Source organism: Ambystoma mexicanum, chromosome 11 (genome assembly GCF_040938575.1).
Source record: "Ambystoma mexicanum isolate Mex_15411 chromosome 11, UKY_AmexF1_1, whole genome shotgun sequence".
Lineage (NCBI taxonomy): Eukaryota > Metazoa > Chordata > Amphibia > Caudata > Ambystomatidae > Ambystoma > Ambystoma mexicanum.
The window spans coordinates 989154187-989174963 of record NC_090934.1 but is presented as its reverse complement, the minus strand read 5'-3'; the positions used below and the strand labels follow the sequence as shown (position 1 = coordinate 989174963).

The following is a 20777-nucleotide window of genomic DNA, read 5'->3' as shown; positions in this document are numbered from 1 at the left end:
GAAGGGGAAGCCTATGCCTCCTGCCTTAGTTCTATTGATGCGTGGTATAGTTAGTTGATTATTGTGTTGAGATCTGATCGGTCTAGTGGATTGAGTTTTACATAATGTGTCAGATAGGTAAGAGGGAGCTGAACGGTTGATGCGCTGTCTTCCTGGCTTGTGTGATGTGATCTCTTTTCGGTATGCTGAGGGCTGCTCTAAGAGCGTTGTTTTGAGTTGTTTGGAGCCTAGCTAGGTTTTATTGGATGTGCCGGCTAGGAGCACATTACAGTAATCTAGTTTGGCACCTATGGTTGCTCTGGCGATGGAGAGGCACTTGTGCTTAGTTAGGAATGGTTTTATGGCATTGATGAGTTTAGTACTCAGTGCGGAGGCCGAGACTATGGCGCTGACTTGTTTGTCCATAGATAAGGTAGCGTCTATATGCACCCCTAGGGTTTTGACTGAAGATAGAACTTGGATGATACAGTTATCTATGTTGAAATTGAGGTACAGCGGGTTAAGGTTGGAGAGTGTGGATTTCTGGCCTAGAATAAGTATTTCGGTTTTGTCCCCGTTCAAGCAGAGGCCATAAGTAGCCATCCATGCTTGTATGGTGGAGTACATTTGCTGTAAGTTAGTGGCGTCTTGATGATAATTCCCCGTCAGGGGAAGGAGAACCTGCGTGTCGTCGGCGTAGTTAGTGTAAGTGATCCCTAGTGCGTCTAGTTTATCAAAGAGAGGTTTGGTAAAAAGATTATAGAGCGTGGGGGCAGTACAGGAACCTTGTGGGACACCACAGTGGATTATGGAGGGTGCTGCATGAGCTGTGTTAGAGAATACTTTCATAGCTTTGCCCTCTAGGAACGCGGTTACCAAAGACAAAGCGTCCTTAGAGAAATGTGCAGCATGTGTCAGGTGCGTGGTGAGTCTGGTGTGATCTACCAGATCAAACGCGGCTGAAAGGTCAAGGAGAAGGAGGTGAGAGGGCTTGCCTTTGTCCAGGAGGGCGGTTTCAGTTCTGTGTCCCTTGCGGAACCTAGATTGTCTTTTTCCTAGGATTGCGTTTGATTCAAGGTAAAGTTGAATCTGTTTGTGAGCGACCTTGTCAAGTGTTTTCAGGAGGAATGGGACTGTTGTAATGGGTCGGTAGTTGTTGGGATTAGCGGGGTCTAGCGTGTTTTTAAGAGAGGGCGCACCCAGGCCTCTTTAAGGCTGTTTGGGACTATGCCCGTTTTGAAAGATGCATTGATGAATGCCGTGAGGAGCGGGGCAAGCGGTTCTGCGCAGTCTTTGATGATTTTAGGGGGGATACATCACCCTTACATTGCGAGGGTTTGAGGTGTCTTAAGATATCAATGACCTCAGCTTTGGAGATTTCATTGAAGGCGAATTTGGCCATGTTGCTTGTTTTTGCACTTGGTTTAGTCAGTGCAGGTGTGCTTTGCTTAGGCAGGGTATTGAAGTGGTGGGATATCTTCTTTTGGAGGAGGTTTATTTTTGCAAGCATGGCTGATTGTATGCCTGTGCAACATGCCTCGTCTTTGACAAGCTCGTCAGGGCAGGTAGGTGGTACGGTTAATTCTTTAAAAATACTGTTCTTTAGAGTGGGATTTGGCAGCGGAGATACGGTGGTTGTAGGTTTCAGATTTAGCAAGGAAGATGGCATCTTTGTATTTTTTAGCTATGGCTTTGAAGTTACAATTTGTGGTGTCATCAGGGTTACACTGCCAGTTTTTGAGTGCCTGGCGTTTGTCTTTGCGCAGAGTTTGGAGTTCCTATGTGAACCAGGAATTGGAGTGTAATGAGTTTTTTGGCACTTCTGGCTAAGGTCGCCGGTGCTGCGGTAGGCACTTTAGTGCTTATTGAGACCGGGATGTTGAATAGGAGAAGGTTGTGGTCTGTCCATGGGATGCTAATATTGGATGTGATGGCTGTGTTACAATTGTGGTCTAAGATCCAATCTAGGATGCGTTCTTTTGAGTGAGTAGGTGAAGTGATCTTTTGGGAGAAGCCTAGGTCATGGAGGTCTTTGGAAAAGAGATAGCAGTTTTGTCCTTGGGGTCGTTGAATCCTAGGTTAAGGTCTCCTATAAGTAGAGATTTGGTGGATTTTTTATATTGTTTCCTAGGAGGTGATTTACTTGATTTATGAAATTGGTGGTGGGGCCAGGTGGATGGTAAATGGTGTGAGTATTTATTGTGCTATTTGGTGAGAGTGCTACCTTGACTGATAGAATGTCGACATTTCCTTCCTCTTGGTGGGGGTACGGTTCTAACAGAAAGTGTGTCTTTGTGAATAAGGGCTACCCCCCTCCTTGTTTGGCAGTCCTATCTTGTCTAAGAATGGCATACCTTTGTGGTAGAGCTAGTGTGATGGCTGGGCAGGAAGCTTCATTAAGCCAGCTCTCTGTGAATGTCTAAGTTATGGGTGGTTATTGGGTCATAGGGGCGTGGGCATTGAGTGATCGTACATTGATTAGGGCACACTTGTAAAGCATGGGGCAAGGGTTCATCGTGGGTATGGTAGGAGCTTCTGGTTTGGGTACATCGGTACGTAGAGAGTAGGAGTGGCCGCTAGGTGTGGTCGGTGTTTGCTTGGTGCTCTGGCATATGAAGGTATTGTCACGGTGGTGGCGTGTGTTCATTTTGGTGGTGCGTGAGCTAAGTCTGTAGTTTCTGTGTGGTATGTGTGTAGGGGTAGCTTGGTAGTGGATAGGAGAGGTGCGGGTTCTGAGTCTGTCTAGTCTATGGCTAAGGTTAGGTATCAGTGTGCCTGGTGTGTTTTTTGGAGTGTGTGAGTGGTTGGGCAGGAGGTCCATCGTGAGAGCGCGACTGGTGGCGATTTGGTGATGGTGGTTAGGCTCTAGGCTACAGGGCTGTGGTGTGGTCATTAGGGTGAGTAGTATGCTTACAAGGCAGGTGTAGAAGGGCGGGGGGACATACTGTATGTGGGTTCGCTAACCCTATGCAGATTACACAGTATTGGCTATGATGGCAAAACGCAGATACACAGTATTGGCTATGATGGCAAAATGCAGATACACAGTATTGGCTATGATGACAAAACCAAATACACAGTATTGGCTATGAGGGCAAAATGCAGATACACAGTATTGGCTAGGATGGCAAAACGCAGATACACAGTATTGGCTATGAGGGCAAAACGTGGATTACATGGGATGGGAGCATTTAGCATTGACTGTTGCTCGGCGTAAAAGACTGAGGGTACGGTGGGCAAGTCTTATGGAGGGGCGTAGAGAGTAGGCGGGTGTGACTTACGGTTATATTGCCTCCAGCAATAGTATGACCGGGAGCATTGTTGTCCGTGGGAGTCCTGGAAGTCAGGAGCAGGTGTTCATTCGTTAGTGCTTTGCCTGTGTTAGGAAGTCAGCAGAGCAACAAAATGGAGCACGAGTTCATTGATGATGGTAGGGGAAGATTTTTCGGGCTTGTGGGGGCCAGGATGCAGCAGGACAGTGTCCAGCGCCGTAGCGCAGTGGTGGACACGGGCAGACAGGAGGGGCCTTAGTCTGCATGGGCCTTCATTGAGGTGGGCCGGCTTCCGCCTCCGGCTTACCTCTCGGCATATAGCCGTGGGCTCACGTAGGTTGCTAGGCAACCGGGATCAACAAAGGCGAGCGGCAGCCATCTTAGATTCGGATGCAATGCCTACTAGAGTGTCCATGAATTGCATAAAGATCAGTAAACTGCAAACATAATTCAACATTTGAGATCTATTGTAGAAAATGTACTCTTGTGATACATTCTCTGGCTTTAGATCATAATTGTAATACTTACAGAGAGCATAATTCGGAACAAACAGGTGTAATAATACAATTTCTAGAGGATAGCCAAATCTCAAAAAGTCTCCCCGAGCTTTCTCTGAGTCTGTAAATTGGAAGGTACAATATCTGTGCAACACAATGGCACTCATTACAAGTTTGGCGGTCTGGTAATAACGTGTGAGTAGTACCATGTACCGGCGCTTTTACCAGACCGCACAATTCTGAGCAAAAATGCCAGTAACACCGGCATCAATACTAGCAAACCCGGGTCCATAGCCACTGACAACGGAAGTACCGGCAACCCCCTGGACACATGCCGGAATCACCAGCACTATGGAGCCACCAGCCGATTACAACCATGGCACTACCAGTACTAACAGCATAAAAATGCTGGATTGCACTGGGAAAACCATGGTAAAAACACCAGCATGGTGAACCAGACATTAAACAGTCCCAGGTGTGCCCAAATAGGCCACAGGTGCACCAATTCCCACCAGGTGCACCCAATACAACGAAGAACACTAGAAATTGCCCACACCAACACCCAGAACACTCCACCAACACAAACATGCTGCCTCTCTCAATGGTATCAGAAGACATGGAGGCACTGCACAGTGCAGTGCAGCTGAATGAGCAGGAGCAGCACCAATGGCGGCAGGAGGCCAGGGACTGGAGGAGGAGGATGGCTGGGATGCAAGTGGTGAGGCGGAGGCAAGAAGTCATATCCTGCACAAGGGCCACACCCTGGCCCTGACAGATGGGCAGATACATATGCTGTACCGGCTAAACAGGGAGACAATTCAAGAACTATTGACCCTAATCCAGGGTGACATAGGGAGCAGGATTGGCATCCAGACAGCCATACCAGCGCTGCTGAAGCTGATGTTGGTCCTGCACTTTCTAGCCACAGGGACGTTCCATCACTCTGTGGGCCAGCTGCAAGGCATATTGCAGCCTGCCTTCTACTCAGTGCTGGTGCAGGTACTGGAGGCACGTCTGCGCCATGTGAGCCAGCACATCACCCTGGCACAGGTGAATGCCACCAAGGCACGCTTTTATGTGCTTGCATGCATTGCCAAACGTGCTTGAAACATTGAACTGCACTAGGGCTGTACAGAATAGCATATTTAGTATTCGGTCGAATACCGAATAGTTTGTCAACTATTCGGCCGAAAAACAAACTTATTAAAAAAACTAATAAAACACCATTTTAAGTGCATTCTATACTTTTATTTCTCTTAATTGTTATTAATGTAGCATCTTTATTTAAAGTATACAAGCCAGAAATAAAGCAGATTTAACCAAAATGAAGGGACGAAATGTACAGAAGATTGTTGCATATTCAGTGCCACTTAAAGTAGGGGGCTTCATAAATGCAAAAAGACTACCTTTCTGAATCTGATGCATTGCATTCTCTATCCAGTTGCAAAGTCGATGTGGTCGAGTTTCGAAAATTCTTTTCAGCTCACATAGAAATTTATAAAATGGTTCATGTCGGCTCATGCAGGACACAAGTCAAGAGGAAATCTGAAATGCGTAAACTCCATCTCATAACTATTCACCCCACCCAAACAAATGCTGCTTACTTTTCACTTATCCTAGCCACTCTTTCTTGCCAATACACAAACAAATGCAACTTATGATTCATGATAAAATATCAGATAATGTTAAACTCAATACTCAAGTCCTTAAACAAAGAAAAGGGGGGACTATGACGTACGCAATGGGAAGTGACATGACAGGAACTGAAAGTATCTATGCACATTTTTCAGTTTTGTTTCCACCTAAAAAAAGTGCACATTGCATATAAGCATTTGCCAAAAGAAAAGCCGTTCCTATATTATTGCAGGCTAAATATAAAAGATGAGCACCTTTTTTTGTCTAAGAATCTAACAAAACATGCCCTGAAGAGCAGATTACAATACAAGATATTTTTCAGCTGTGTGATAGCAATTTGTCTGGTCTAAATTCTGTTCAGTTTTGCAAACTGAAGTCTATATTTGCATTTCTGAGTTCATGTTGCATTGTATTCAAATGAGAATGTCAAAGTATTCGGCAAGAGCCGAATAGCAAGAAACTATTCGGCCGGAGCAAATAGCTTTTTTTCAGCCGGAATTCGGCCGAATACTTACTCGAAGCCGAAGTTCGGTACACCCCTAGACTGCAAACATGTGGAGCCGGTGCCCTCACACGCCACAGAGGAAGTGGACAAGAACCGCAAGCAGTACCATTCCCTCATCCTACAGATGACCTGTGATGGCCACCATACCATCACGCACTGTTGTGTACTGTTCCCAAGGTCAACCCACGACTCCCTGGTCCTGCGGAACAGCACCCTGCCAGCATACATGGCATGACACAACAGACAAAGGACCTGGAGTTTGGGTGAGTACATGGACAAGTGCACACACATTGCTGCATGCCTCACTGGCCAAAGGGGGGGCATGACACCACTGCATGAACCACAACCACCAAGCATCAAAGGGTACGACCAGTACATGATCAAAGGTCACTCCACGAAGCACGGGTGTAACACCACCAGAATGTTGCTGTATCATTCAGTGGCAAGTACATACAGCAACCCTGAGGGATCTGTGCTCTAGCACCTTGAAGCGACTATTGTGCTAGATTGAATTATTAATAAAGATCTCAGACCTAATAACCAGACAGACTCAGAAAATATGGCAAAATACTACTTTATTCTCAATTTAATAAAGCAGAGCAAACTAGCAGACCTCGGACTGATGCTTGCACACTCACACAAATTTGATTATACAGAGGTTATATACCCCGATATGCGTCATCTATGACAAAATTCTATGTGGCAAACTGCAAAACCTATTAACGGAAAAGATTGGTTAAGGGAACCTATGTACCTATGGTATTCATATGGGTTAGTACTTCATTGGCTGCCTCTTATATGTAAGGCACGCCTTGAACTACCTCCAAATACCTATACTACTGATTATAGCAGAGAAAATGGCATCAGATTGGTCTATGCAACATTGTATAGCATGTTGCCCCATAGACCCTCTGATTGGTTGGAATTCTCACCCAACCTTGAACATTCGGCTTGATAGCAGCATGTAAGCAAAATGAAAGCAATGTGCTTGAGTCACGTCAGATTGCTCCTAACTTTTCCAATTAATCCATCATCTCTCATCAGTCTGGACACAAGCTAAAGTTTCCCATCTGTAGTTGACCTTGTAGTCTTCTCTCTGTTCTGGGACATTTGAGGGAGTGTAAGCACATCGCTCATCAGAAGCTTCATGAATAGCCCTTATTTTCGACTTCTGCATCACGTGTGAGGAGACTGCAAATTTGTCCATTTCAACCTCCTATTTACTGCTATTTGATTTACTTATACTGGGTGTTTTCTCTTCTTTTGGCCTCTAGAGGCTTGCTCACTCCATCTTGTATAGGCCTTATCCATTGTTAATTGTCCAATACTTGGATCTTGCAAATGTTTTCTTCTACTTTAATCTAAGAGAAATATGTCTTATGAACATAGCCAATCTGGCTGCCTCCCCTTGTGAAATAGCGTCCTTGATCCCAGGCCGTCACACACTCTTCTTTATTTTGCACACAAAGCTATTTCTCCAATGTCTCCTGACTCTGCATTCCTGGTAAGTCTCTGAGGTAGCTGGATTGAGTCTTAACATAAGCTGACGTCCATCTTCCTATTATGGCTGCCTTAGCTATATTATATTTTCCTCCTAGCAAGCTTCTATATGTCTCATCTACCTTACGTTACTGCATATTTACATTTATTGGTCAGTAAGTTACTTTATCTTCTTTGTATATTTGATTACTTTATCATTTTGTACATGTTTTTTTACTTGTCTCTTCAGTTACATTGTTACTCTTAAGTATGTTCATATCGTTTCAGTATGTCCTTGTATATCTTTTTCATGACATCACTCTGTGCTCGTCAGATTTCACTCAGCACTCCATGATGTCCAATGGTGCATGCTGACATCCTTCTACTTTTTCGGTATGAGGGTACATTTGGTATGGTTTCCTGAATGCATATTGTCTCTCATCCAGTCGATGCGGTATAGGGACAACACATGAGGTCCCACATATAGCTCTTCTCCTGCTATTACAATATGACGGTGGTGAGGGGGCTGGAGCTAGGAAAAATGCATCCACCTGCTCCTCTACAAATTATACCTGCAACACACTACAGGTTCCATAATGCAACACTGCCACTCCCAAAAATGTATACATGCAGTGCACCCTCCCACCCAGGCCAATGAAGGCATGACCTACCAAGGTGCATGCATGCACAGATCAAGTGAAACCCTCCGTCACAGGCCACACCACTGCTGTGCACCACCCACCATGTATTCACACAATCAAAGCAAAAGCCAAAGTGCCCCATGCAGTGCACCATTGCCACTTGTGTGATTGCCGATGCACAATTGTGAATGCTACCCAACAAAAAGGGGTGTAAATCAGTGGGACAGAATGGGAGACTGGACAACATTTCCATGCAGTGTTGTTAGCAGCTACCATAACGACAAAGTAGCAATGTGTACACGGTGTCCACAGTGTATGTGTGCCTTCATGCCACATAGATGTATGTCAGTGCATGTCCAGACCGCAACATGGGTGTCATGTGGTGTGTGCAGACACTGCATGGGCGGTGGTGTGGTGATTAGCACACCACACCACGGGGATATGCATGCTGAGCTTTTGGTGGCTATTTCATTGCCACCCACATCAATCCACTCCAGGGAATACAACACATCTTGGTGCAGATGACACACAGTTGCTGTCACAGGGTGCCTCATAGTGCATGACACACATACTTACCATGGTACTGGATGCATGGAGTATCAGGGTACTGAATACCGTGCGGTTGCAATATCAGTCCTACCACATGCATGCCATGGCTCACCTTGTGCCCCCCTTTGCAGGTGATTCTGGATATCCACTGTTGCCCTTGCTTATGACCCCACTGAGGAATCCACAGTTGTCAGAGGATGTGGCATACAACCGTGCCCATGTGGGAACAAGGGCAACCATCGACCAGACGTTTGCACTCCTAAAGGCACGTTTCAGGTGCCTGCACCGGTTAGGGGGGTGGACTTATGTACAGTCCAGAAACAGTGGGGCAGGTAGTCCTAGCTTCTGCAATGCTGCATAATATCTACATCAGGCAAAACATACCCCTGCCCCCAGACCTCGACATGCCACCACCAGAGGGCGGTAATGATGATGATGCTGGCGAGGCAGTACCAGCCAGGCATAGACATGTGCACATGGATGCCAGGCATGGGCGTATTGTACAACAAGAAATCATTGATAACTACTTCTGAGGTCCCCTCACTGTGCACTGTGCAACACCCATAACATGACACTGCAGTTAATGTGCTCCCTCAATAAAATGCATACACATGAAAAACGACTGTCCACTCATTTTTGCAGGTGAATATTGGATTGTACTGAACATGACTACATACTACAGGTTAAACACTCTGCCCACACCCGCTCCTCACACACCTTCCACCCCCTCCCCACACATCTGCCACCCCATCCCTACACACCCATCACCCCCTCTCCACACAACATAACTACAAACTGTCTTTTGTCCCAGGCAAGTGTCTCACTCCCTGTACCTCTTGGCATGAGGACCCTTGCCATGGGCAGGCACAACCAAATGTCTCTGGGAGCAATGCCCGGGGCAGCTCTGTGCCGAGCTGGCAGGGCTGGTTGTGCTGGAGGTGCAGTCAGACCCTTGTGCACCCATGTCCTCCTGGTTGGCCCGCATAGACAATACCACAGACCGGTTGGACCCATGGCACAGTGGTTTGTTTTTATGTGTACATTGGGGTAGTGCTGACTGTCCAGTTATAACATGGTGCATATGATGTGCACATGGAAGAAGAATATACATATGGTTCCATATACATGCGCTGACATCAAATAATAAAAAAATCGGGCCTGAGATACAGTACTAATATACAAGAGATTCTTTATTATAATCCTGATTGAGAAAATGATGGTGCTGACACGTGTTTCGACCATTTAGGTCCTTTTTTGAAGGCACAAAGAGTCTTAGCGAATTGCTCCTTGCGGGTTAGCCTGATTTAGAAATACACTTGGTAATCTGGTGAATTGAATTTGCGCGTCACGCGTGGGCTCAAAATACTTGTGATGCAGTCTTCTTGACAAAAGCAGGCACAATGCCAAAAATGTTTAATCTGTTGGGTGGCTGAAATACAGCGACCCTGCCCCAGTCTGGTGTGACAGATTGGAAAGGTGCTGCAACCTGGTGTGGCTTGGGGTACTCACCGCCATCCCCTTGGGTCCGAGCTCCGGCCTCTGCTCCTCCGACACCCTCTATGTTCTCCAGATACATGATTGAGCTGTATCAATTTCCCCAGGGCTTCAGTCGGATGAGTAAGACTGTCCTGCCTGCTGTGGCCATTGACTCATGGCGGTGGGCTGCCAGCAGGTTCTGCAGCTGCAAGTCATCACACCTTTTGCAGCAGTCCCTTGATGTTCTTGGGACGGACCCCAGCGCAGTGACTCAACTGGCCACCTCCAGCCGTATGGGCGACTTGCACCGCTGGCAGAACCGGCGGTTGTCCATGTCAAATACGGTGCCTGCATTGACCACAATGTGGTCTGTAAATGCTGTCAATTCGGCCTCCGAAAAGCAGAGCTTCCGGAGCCAGACTTCTGGAAGCCTGCTCTTGCAGCTTCTGGACATCCGGGCGGTGTTTCCTGGTGTGGATGCCTACAGGAATTGCTCGATTTAAATTGGATTGTGTTTTCCAAAATGGCCACTGGCCTACTTCCATTTCCTGCGATGACGCTATTTACGGTGCCAGTGTTTCTGGCATCATGATTATGGATCTGGTGTTAACGGCATGTTTTCTAGTGGTGTCACTGGCATTTTTTCATTTTTTTCCCTTTTACTGCATTGCCAGTGTCACCATTTTCGGATCTGCCGGATGCGCATGCCTGAGGTGTTGTAATATGCCGGTGATTCTGCCATGTCGGTAGCTGGTAAGAGTACTACCAGATTGGCGTAATCCTGAGCATTGTAAAGGATAACTTGGAATAAAGGCCAATGTCATTAAGGGCCTAGGTTGCTTGTAAAATAATAACATCATTATGTTCAAAAACCTTATGGTGTCTGCAATCATTAGTTTGTTGACTGACCCAGCAATATTCCAAGATAAAAATAACAATAATAATACAAATTCTAATTTTTCAACTGTTCCCATACTTTGGGGCCAGGCGTTGGTCACAGCACTGTTCTCTGCCGCAAAAGCTGCCACAGTTGCAGGTGGGCATGTAGACCACCTTCAGGGTGGAGATTAGGCTCTAGCATATAGGATATGATGAAAATCATGTCGATCCTACCCTGGTACAAAGTGCACCGTATCCCTTCTTGGAGAGAATGGCACTATAACCGTTATAGAGAAAGGAGCAAGATAACCTATATAGTCTGAAGGATATATCCATTATGTAAGTCAATTAGTGAAATACGCCTGTGAAGACGGCCTGTAGTAAGAAAGCCTGGGGCTCTCCATCTCGGAGACTATAGCCCTCATTATGAGTATGCCGGTCAGGGAAAAATGCAGGTAAAACGGCCGCTAATACCGGATCTGGCATTTTTAATAGACCGCATTCTCCGAGTTCAGGCCCCTACTGCCAGAGAAATCACATAATCACTGGCACTGTTAACAACGGCGCCAGTGATTCAGTAGTTCCCATCTCATGGAGTCCTGTGGAATAGAAACTCACTGCCGTTGCTGGCACTCGTAATATCCCGGTAACACCGGGACCCGGTGTGGGTAATGGTAAGGCGAGTTTGCCAGTAATCCACTGGTAGTACAGGTGGGTTACTGGCAGACTCGTAATGAGTATGTCGGTATGGGAAAAATGCCAGTAAATCGGCCGATAATACTGGATCCGGCATTTTTCCTGGCCCGGCATGCTCCGAGTCTGCCGGTAGGGGCAGTGATCTACCGGCAGGTCTGACCTGCCGGAAGTTCAGGCCCCTACTGGCAGAGAAATCACAGAGCTACTAGTGATTCAGTAGTTCCCATTCCATGGAGTCTTAGCAACTCCATGGAATGGGAACTGACCACCTTTGCCGTCACCCACAATATCCCAGTAACATCAAGATATCGGGTGCCAGTAATGGTAAGCGAGTCTGCCGGTAGCCCGCCGGTAGTACAGGTGAGTTACCGGCAGACTCGTAATGAGTATGCCGGTATGGGAAAAATGCCAGTAAATCGGACGATAATACTGGATCCAGCATTTTTCCTGGCCCGGCATGCTCCGAGTCTGCCGGTAGGGGCAGTCATCTACCGGCAGGCCTGACCTGCCGGAAGTTCAGGCCCCTACTGGCAGAGAAATCACAGAGCTACTAGTGATTCAGTAGTTCCCATTCCATGGAGTCTTAGCAACTCCATGGAATGGGAATTTACCACCTTTGCCGTCACCCACAATATCCCAGTAACATCAAGATATCGGGTGCCGGTAATGGTAAGCGAGTCTGCCGGTAGCCCGCCGGTAGTACAGGTGAGTTACCGGCAGACTCGTAATGAGTATGCCGGTATGCGAAAAATGCCAGTAAATCGGACGATAATACTGGATCCGGCATTTTTCCTGGCCCGGCATGCTCTGAGTCTGCCGGTAGGGGCAGTCATCTACCGGCAGGCCTGACCTGCCGGAAGTTCAGGCCCCTACTGGCAGAGAAATCACAGAGCTACTAGTGATTCAGTAGTTCCCATTCCATGGAGTCTTAGGAACTCCATGGAATGGGAATTTACCACCTTTGCCGTCACCCACAATATCCCAGTAACATCAAGGTATCGGGTGCCGGTAATTGTAAGCGGGTCTGCCGGTAGCCCGCCGGTAGTACAGGTGAGTTACCGGCAGACTCGTAATGAGGGCATGACCTTGACAAAGAAGTGGCTACTTGCTAAATCCCTGAGATTGTGACTTGTGGAAAAGGAGTAGCTGAGCGCTAGATCCCTGGACTGCAAGTTGTGAGCCAAGAAGTGTATGAGCGCTATGCCCCTGGCACTGCCTATTTAGTCCAGACCCACACAAGGTATTCCTGTGCTGATTTAGCTAAAACCCTGGTCCTGATGGGTGTGTGTCCCCTACTCATTGAGAGAAATGAAATGGTTAAAATGCACTTATGTTTCACATGCTTCTTATCAACCCCCTGCAGTGTTCCCATGCGTCTTTTTGATCTCTTCTCCGAAAATGGTATGAAAAATTGGAGTGGAATGTCCAATGTCTGGCATAATCTGGAAGCAATTACCACATGTGGTAGGCTTATCGAAAACTTCATGTGGTAAATACACCCCAAGCCAAAATGTAGTGGGCTGGAAGAACAGACAGTATTTGCAAACGCTGCCCATTTTGCCATTCCTGCCACACTAATAATCAGGGTCTAACTGACATATCTACACACACAATCGTTAGGAATAAAAGGAAAGGAACTATACAGAAGGGTAAGATGTCGGGCATACGAAGTCGGACCAAAGTGCTGCTACGTAGCCCCAGCTTAATACTCGTATGATTCCTAGCGGAAGACAACACACCAGGCACTCCTGTATCATTCATAGAGTGCTGCCATCAGGAGCGGGAGCTTCGTTCTGAACGCAACTATTTCCTTCGCGCTTAAGCTGAATGTTTGGCGAATAATGCATTTGTAATGACACCCTGCGATATGATGTCCCTGTGGGCTTTTGTGTCAATGTCTAACACTGATTGCGCCCATGCTATTTTGGCATGTGCGTACTCTCTCTACTTATACACCGAAATTCGAGCATAAGTGACACATTCTGCATTTTGTTTCCAACTGGCCAGAGTGGGGACGAGGAAAGGTGCCTGAAGCATTACTGGTATACCTCGTGGCCGGACCAGAAGACACCGGACCAAGCCCCGGCTCTCCTGCAGCTGGTGCAGGACGTGGAAGTGGCCATACAGTGCGTGGAAGAAGAGGACGCCCCAATTGTAGTCCACTGCAGGTAAGGGACGCCTTCTGGAAGCACAGCATGCATTCTGTGTATGCTTCCCTTTACGTTCGATCGCCCCAGGTGGTTGGTTTGAATTTCCTAATGTAGTGTCCCAGGGTATCTTAACACATAGTCGCTTCAATTGGGAGAACATTTTCCCCTCCTTTATCCACCGGTGTTAGTAGTTTTTCTTCGACACTGAGGGCCTCATTACGACTGTGCTAGACCAGCACAGTACGACTCTGTGAGCGAGTGCCGTCCCGCCCGCCAGGGTCAGACCCGCTCACAGAACGGCACCCGCCTGGAGAGTTTCACGGAAGCACCGCCACCGTTATTAATGGTGCCAGTGCTTCTGTGATCCCCATTCCCATTGTGTCCTATCGGACTCAAACGGGAATGGGGATTTACAATTTACCCGCACCTGACTTCCCGGAACGGCTGGGTTGTAATCCCCCGGCGTTACCGGCAAGCCAGGCGCCGGTAAATATTGCATGTCTGGCGGCAACCCGCCGGTAGGACCGGCAGGGTTACCGCCGGTCTTGTAATGAGGCACTGAGTCTTTTATTTGCCCATTTGTGCTCTGCATTGTACAGTTCAGTGGTGACTAATGCGAAAGAGGCCTTTCCCTTTTGCCTGTACAAGTGCTGCTGGTGCAAAACATGTATTTGCACATAATCTTTGATATGGGCATGTGATATTGGTATGTCATTTTTTTTCTGTCCATTATGTATTTGTTGTCATGCCTGTGATTTTACTATATTTTTCGGTTATAAGGTAGAGTCAGGTAGCTGGCTGGTTATCTTGTCCAGCGCATAAGTGGTCTAGATTTCTGTAACTGGTGGGTTTTGAAACAACAGGAATGTTGTCTTTCCCAAAACATGGTTTAGGTTTCTTTTTCGTATGATCAATTGTATTATTAAATTAATGCATAAATGTTCATTATGAGTTGCGGTGTACTGGCAAACTGGACAGCCTGACATCTCGGTATTCCCCGGATATTACAGGTGGCGGAGTACGGTAAGTTCCCATTCCCATGGAACCACTGAATCACCGGCACGGCTGTTAGAGGTGCCAGTGATTTCATGAATTCACTGCTGGTAGGGGCCTAAATTCCCGACAGGTCAGGCCCGGCAGTAGTTCACTGCCCCTACTGGCAGACTCGGAGTATGCCAGTCCAGAAATGGGCCGGGAACACTTTGTTACGGGCACCTTGTTTCCGGACCTGCATACTTGTAATGACCGTGTTAGTCTCTATTTTGGCACAGTGGGCCTCATTACGAGGCTGGCGCTCCCGTAATGAAGGGTGCTGGTATGGGACTGGCACCCTCCATTACAGGACGCCCTATTACGAGGTTCCCTTGCGGGACCCGGTAAGGATGCCTGGTAAAACCAGGCGTCTTTAGCGGGTCCCACAAGGGGACCAGGGAGCTAACAACCGGCCTGTTATTAACAGGTCCGTTATTAGCTCCCTCCCCATTCCCATTGAGCCCTATGGGGGCTGAAATGGGAATGGGGATGGGTTTTTCCAATGAGGACTTTCCGGGTCCTCCAAGGTTGGAATGGCCCAGTAAGTCCTCATTGAAGGAACCCAATTTTGGAACCCGGTATGGAGGCAGCCATACTCCATACTCGTAATGAGGCCAGTGACAACAAAGCCCACTCCAGTATACAGCTACATATGGGATATTCCAACGGGTCGACTGTCTCGTGTTTTCCCCTTGAAGACTCCAGTACAAACAGCAAACCAAAGTAAAATGATTGGGTTGGGGTTGTCTGTACCAATGACCGTAATTTATTTCACTGATCAAAGATGGCCCTATATTTAAACACATAACACCGCATTTCAGCTGTACAGGGCACTGACCCCTACGCTATGGAATAGGAGCCTTCTATGTTAATGCTTGACAAGGTATTACAGCACAGTGCAAAGGAGCGTACATGTTGTTATTCCTGTAGAAAGAGTGGGATAGCAAAGGCCTGGGGAGGGATAAAGGGTGAGGCATGGGAGGGGTGGCTTCGTTTATGTGTGGCTGGATACACACTGTACCTGCCTGGTGCTTATAAGACAGTTGTGTTCATGTAACACAGATAGGGGGCGGGATACACAGGTGTGCAGAACACAGCTGTTTGTTGGAAAATGGTGGGATTGCCAGTGGGAAGGGTGTAGAGGAAGGATGGTGCATGGGATGCCATGTGTGAAGATGATAGGGTAGACAGTGGAAGGGAAATGGCAGTGGTGGTGCTGAGAAGGACAATCAGGAGGGGTAGCCTGTGGAAGGGAAATGGCAGTGGTAGTGGTGGGATGGACAATCCGGAGGGATAGACAGTGGACGGGAAATGGCAGTGGTGGCGCTGGGATGGACAATCGGGAGGAGTAGAAAGTGGATGAGAAATGGCAGTGGTGGCACTGGGATGGACAATTGGGAGGGGTAGACAGTGGATGGGAAATGGCAGTGGTGGCGGTGAGATGGACAATCAGGAGGGGTAGCCTATGGAAGGGAAATGGCAATGGTGGTGTGAGATGGACAATCAGGAGGGGTAGACAGTGGAAGGGAAATGGCAATGGTGGTGCTGAGATGGACAATCAGGAGGGGTAGCCCGTGGAAGGGAAATGGCAGTGGTGGTTCTGCGATGGCCAATCGGGAGGGGTAGTCAGTGGAAGAGAAATGGCAGTGGTGGCACTGGGATGGACAATCGGGAGGGGTAGAAAATGGATGAGAAATGGCAGTAGTGGTGCTGGGATGGACAATTGGGAGAGGTAGACAGTGGATGGGAAATGCAGTGGTGGTGCTGAGATGGACAATCAGGAGGGGTAGCCCGTGGAAGGGAAATGGCAGTGGTGGTTCTGCGATGGCCAATCGGGAGGGGTAGACAGTGGATGGGAAATGGCAGTGGTGGCGGTGGGATGGACAATCGGGAGGGGTAGACAGTGGAAGGGAAATGGCAGTGGTGGTGCTGAGATGGTGCTGAGATGGACAGCACAAAGGTGAGCAAAATGGGGAACACATTGGCACCCGCCACTTTGGGTTTGGGGTTGTTAAAACACAAAATCCAACCTTCCAATGGTTGTTCCCGAACAAGCATAATAAGTCATCTGTAAACATGTAAGGCATTATTATTATTATTATTATTATAATTGGTTATTTATAACGCGCTCAATACGGAAGAGCTTTCTAAGCACGGACCGGGATTTAAACCTGTGTTGCTCTGTGTCGTCTTGCTTCCAAGACGAGCGCATTGCCCCTGAGCTATACTACCCGTAGCGTGGTAACACCACCAGTGCAGCTCCTTATTTGGCACACATGGTGCCTTTTCATAGAACGCCCCACCCTCATCTCGTACACAGAAATGAAGCAACTGTGGCGTCCACCCTTGCATCACTCGCCCTTTCTGCATCTGCCTCATTCAAGGTTTCCCGCTGCTTTCTTGTCCTCCACGTGACAGAGGAGCCCTGTCTGTTGCCATAGCCCATGGATTGCCTTAGTGATGCTGAAGTGCCCTCCATCAGTGGCTTTGATTTGAGGTCATGGAGATGGGCCATCCTTGAGTCATTGTCGCACACCATCTGTGCACAATACAGCAAGCATTCCTCTTTCACCTCCAGAGTTCTGGGCTCCTGCACTAAACCACCGCCGTCCTGCTCTGCGTCTGGGGGAAAGGGATACGGAGTATGTACTGTGCAATTCATGCAACGAGCCATAGATGCAGGGACTACACAAGCAAAACAAACTCTGCATAGCAGCAAACTCTTTCCTGGCTACACCTAAATATATACATGTTTTAATTATTCAATGCATTTGTGCTTTGTTTACTCCCTGCAGTCCACTGCACTCAAATAATTTCCGGCTTAAAAAAATAATAGATTGAATAAGAAATACACTGTTTCCCTTTTACTGCACCTCTTGAAATGCACCAACCCTCTTCCCTGTCTGGAAATAAAATGCTGGCATGAACTAATGCATGGTTCTATTGGCTTCTGTTCCCGCCCCCCTACCCTCCCCACGCCCACATACACACTGCACTATGTCACTTCCCCTCTTCTGCTTAAAAGGTTGTCACTCTCTACAACTTTAATCCTTTTTCATTGCTCCTTATGCTTCGCACCTGTATAACCTTATAGACTGGGGGAGGGGTCATTATCTTGGGATAATGACCCACTTGGCCTCGTGCCATAAATTGGGTAATGGTCTTTATCCCAAGCGAGGATGACCCCTCCCAAGGTCTATGGGGCTATTTGCCCTCAGGTAAGGGCCAACAGACAATCAGGTGGCAGGAACAGTGGGCAATGATGTACATTCTTGCCCGCTATTCCAGCCAGCCGAGGCCCTTCCCCGGGTGGCACCATTTATTTATTTATTTTATTTTTTATTTGGGGAGGCCACAAGGAGCTTCCCTTTGTTGCCTCCCCACCCCCAAAACCAACCAAACCCCTACCCCGCTCCCAACGTACCTGCGAGACCGGAGCTTTGTGCTCTGCCCCCCGCATTCCTTCTGATCCCGGCTGCTGCCATAGAAATGGAAAAGGGACTTAGTCCCTTTTCCCTAGGGGGTGGGGAGCTTTTTTTCATTTTGTGTTCTCCAACGGGAGATTGGCTGTGCAAACGAATCTCCAGAGGTGAAAAAGAACCAATTCCCTCCCGGGATTGGCTTTCACGCCCCAGCAGGGGGTGGACATGGCCAGTAATTGCCTACACCCCTCGCCGAAGCCCTCGCTTTGCTTGGGCCTACCATGGCTCGGGCTGGCAGCCATTACCGGCCATGTCTGCCCGCCCCCTGCCGGGGCATGAAAGCCATATTACCACAAAGTGCTACTCGCAATAAAGATATTTTGGTTGTGACAGTGAATTAAAACATGTTTGCACGCAATATGTGTTAGTATAACAAATATGGTTACAGTTTGTAATATTTAAATAATTAGGTTGCCATTGTAAGTTAAGCATTTTAATTGTAAAGTCTTGAACTGGGAATGTTTGAGCATAAGCTTGCTGTAGGTGCAGTGTTAAAGTGAACAGGTTTTAATTACAAAATTGAAAGCATTGTCCCACGTTTTAGGTTTCACTTGGTTGTGTTTAATTAGGTTGGAGTGTCTTGTTTATTTTATTTTATTTAAACACAGGGTCACAGAGCACCTTACAAAGTTGAAAGGGAGGAGATGAAAAAGTGAAGTGAAGTTACAATGTTTTGAGAACCGATAAGGATAGAGGAAGAATAGCAGGGGGCGGATCTGGCTAGACGAGGGGTGTCAAAACAGGTCCGTTTTGAAGATTTTGTAGAAGGTGATGATGGAAGGTGTGATAGCTGGGTGGTCGTTGCAAGCTCTGGTTGCCCATTGGGTGAAAACATGTTTTGGTGTAGGTTGGCTTGCACATTTTGGTTGACCTATCTTGTGTTTGTGTGGGTGATATATGATGGGTTTCAGCTTGTTGTGAAAGTAGGGTGGGGTTTTGAAGTGGATGTTCTTGCATACATCCAATTGGGGGAATTGGGGGCCTTTGAAGCTGGTCAGAGTCGGGGTGATGTGTGAGTGTTTGGGTAGGTGTAAAATGAGTCTTGCTGCTGCTGCTGCTGCGTTCTGTGCGGCTTACATGGAGGCTTGGGTGTTGTTGGGAAGTCCAGCGAGTATTGTGTTTCTATAGCACAGCTTGGAAAGAAGGAATGCCTGGACCACGGTAGAAAGTGGAACAGTAGGTTTCATGTTTTGGTGATGGCAGCTATGTGGTGTGTGAAGGATGGGTGGGGGTCAGTGCTAAAGCATGGTGATGTAACTGCTACAGAAATGCATATGTGTGGGTTGTCTGTGGTGAGTTCTTCGACCTAGTGGGTGAGGTCAGGTTTGTGTCTGTGCGGGCAGATGAGGAGGTATTCCATTTAGGATGTGTTGAGTTTTAGAAAGTGGTTGGACATCCAGGTGGCGATGGTGGAGAGACAGTTTATGAGGGTGTGGAGTTCTGAGGGGAGGAGATTTGGAGGTATCTGTGTGCATCATTTGCGTATTGGTAAAAGTGATTGTTGTGAGGGCTAAGAGTCTGTCTAAAGTATTCAACATATATATTGAACAGGAGGAGAGACAGGGAAGACCCTTTTGGTATTTGACCAGGGTGGGATTTTATTGAAGGGCATGAAGACAAAATATATCCTGTCAGTGAGGGGGCGTGGTGGGCTTGGGTGTGGGGAGAAAAAAGTAGGAATGGTGCACATTTAAAGTTTGAGAGGGTTTTAAGAAAATATTAAAATTTTACAGTTGGCACGAAAATAAATGACATATTCGCCTGAGTGCCCGGGTGTCATTGCAAGAATACCTCTTGAAAGAAATCTTCATTGTCAGCATAAGCTGGAAAACAATGTTGCAGTGAGATTTTCTTGCTGGAAAGTTTTGCAACAAAAACCTGTGGAAAAACAAAAGAGAACACTTTTTTAAAATACCTGCTAAAACATAGTAAATATTATGCATAGTTGTGACACATTCCCTAATTATCGCAAAGTGGGCACTGGCTATGGCTGCAGGACCACTGACCCTGACCGTAGCTCTGGCACTGGCTGGCAGGCCCACTGACCCTGACCGTGACTCTGGCACTGGCTGGCAGGCCCACTGACCCTCGCTGTGACACTAGCACTAGCACTGGCTGGTAGGTCTGTGACTCTGCCTGACCCTGACCGTGGCTCCAGCACTGGCTGGCAGGTCCACTGACCCTGACCGTGACTCTGGCACTGGCTGGCAGGCCCACTGACCCTGACCGTGACTCTGGCACTGGCTGGCAGGCCCACTGACCCTCGCAGTGACACTAGCACTGGCTGACAGGTCTGTGACTCTGCCTGACCCTGACCGTGACTCCGGCACTGGCTGGCAGGTCCACTGACCCTGACCGTGACTCTGGCACTGGCTGGCAGGCCCACTGACCTTGATCGTGACTCTGGCTGGCAGGCCCACTGACCCTGGCCGTGACACTAGCACTGGCTGGCAGGACTGTGACTCTGCCTGACCCTGACCGTGACTCTGGCACTGGCTGGCAGGC

The 20777-nt window shown here is 47.7% G+C and overlaps 1 protein-coding gene across 1 annotated transcript in view; it reads left to right on the top strand.

Moving 5' to 3' along the window:
* Positions 1–20777, top strand: part of PTPN5 (protein tyrosine phosphatase non-receptor type 5) — an 814933-nt gene that overhangs the window by 714085 nt on the left and 80071 nt on the right. The window contains exon 12 of the mRNA XM_069624164.1: positions 13616–13776. Coding sequence (XP_069480265.1) covers positions 13616–13776 — 161 coding nt within the window. The remainder of the gene's footprint in view (positions 1–13615; positions 13777–20777) is intronic.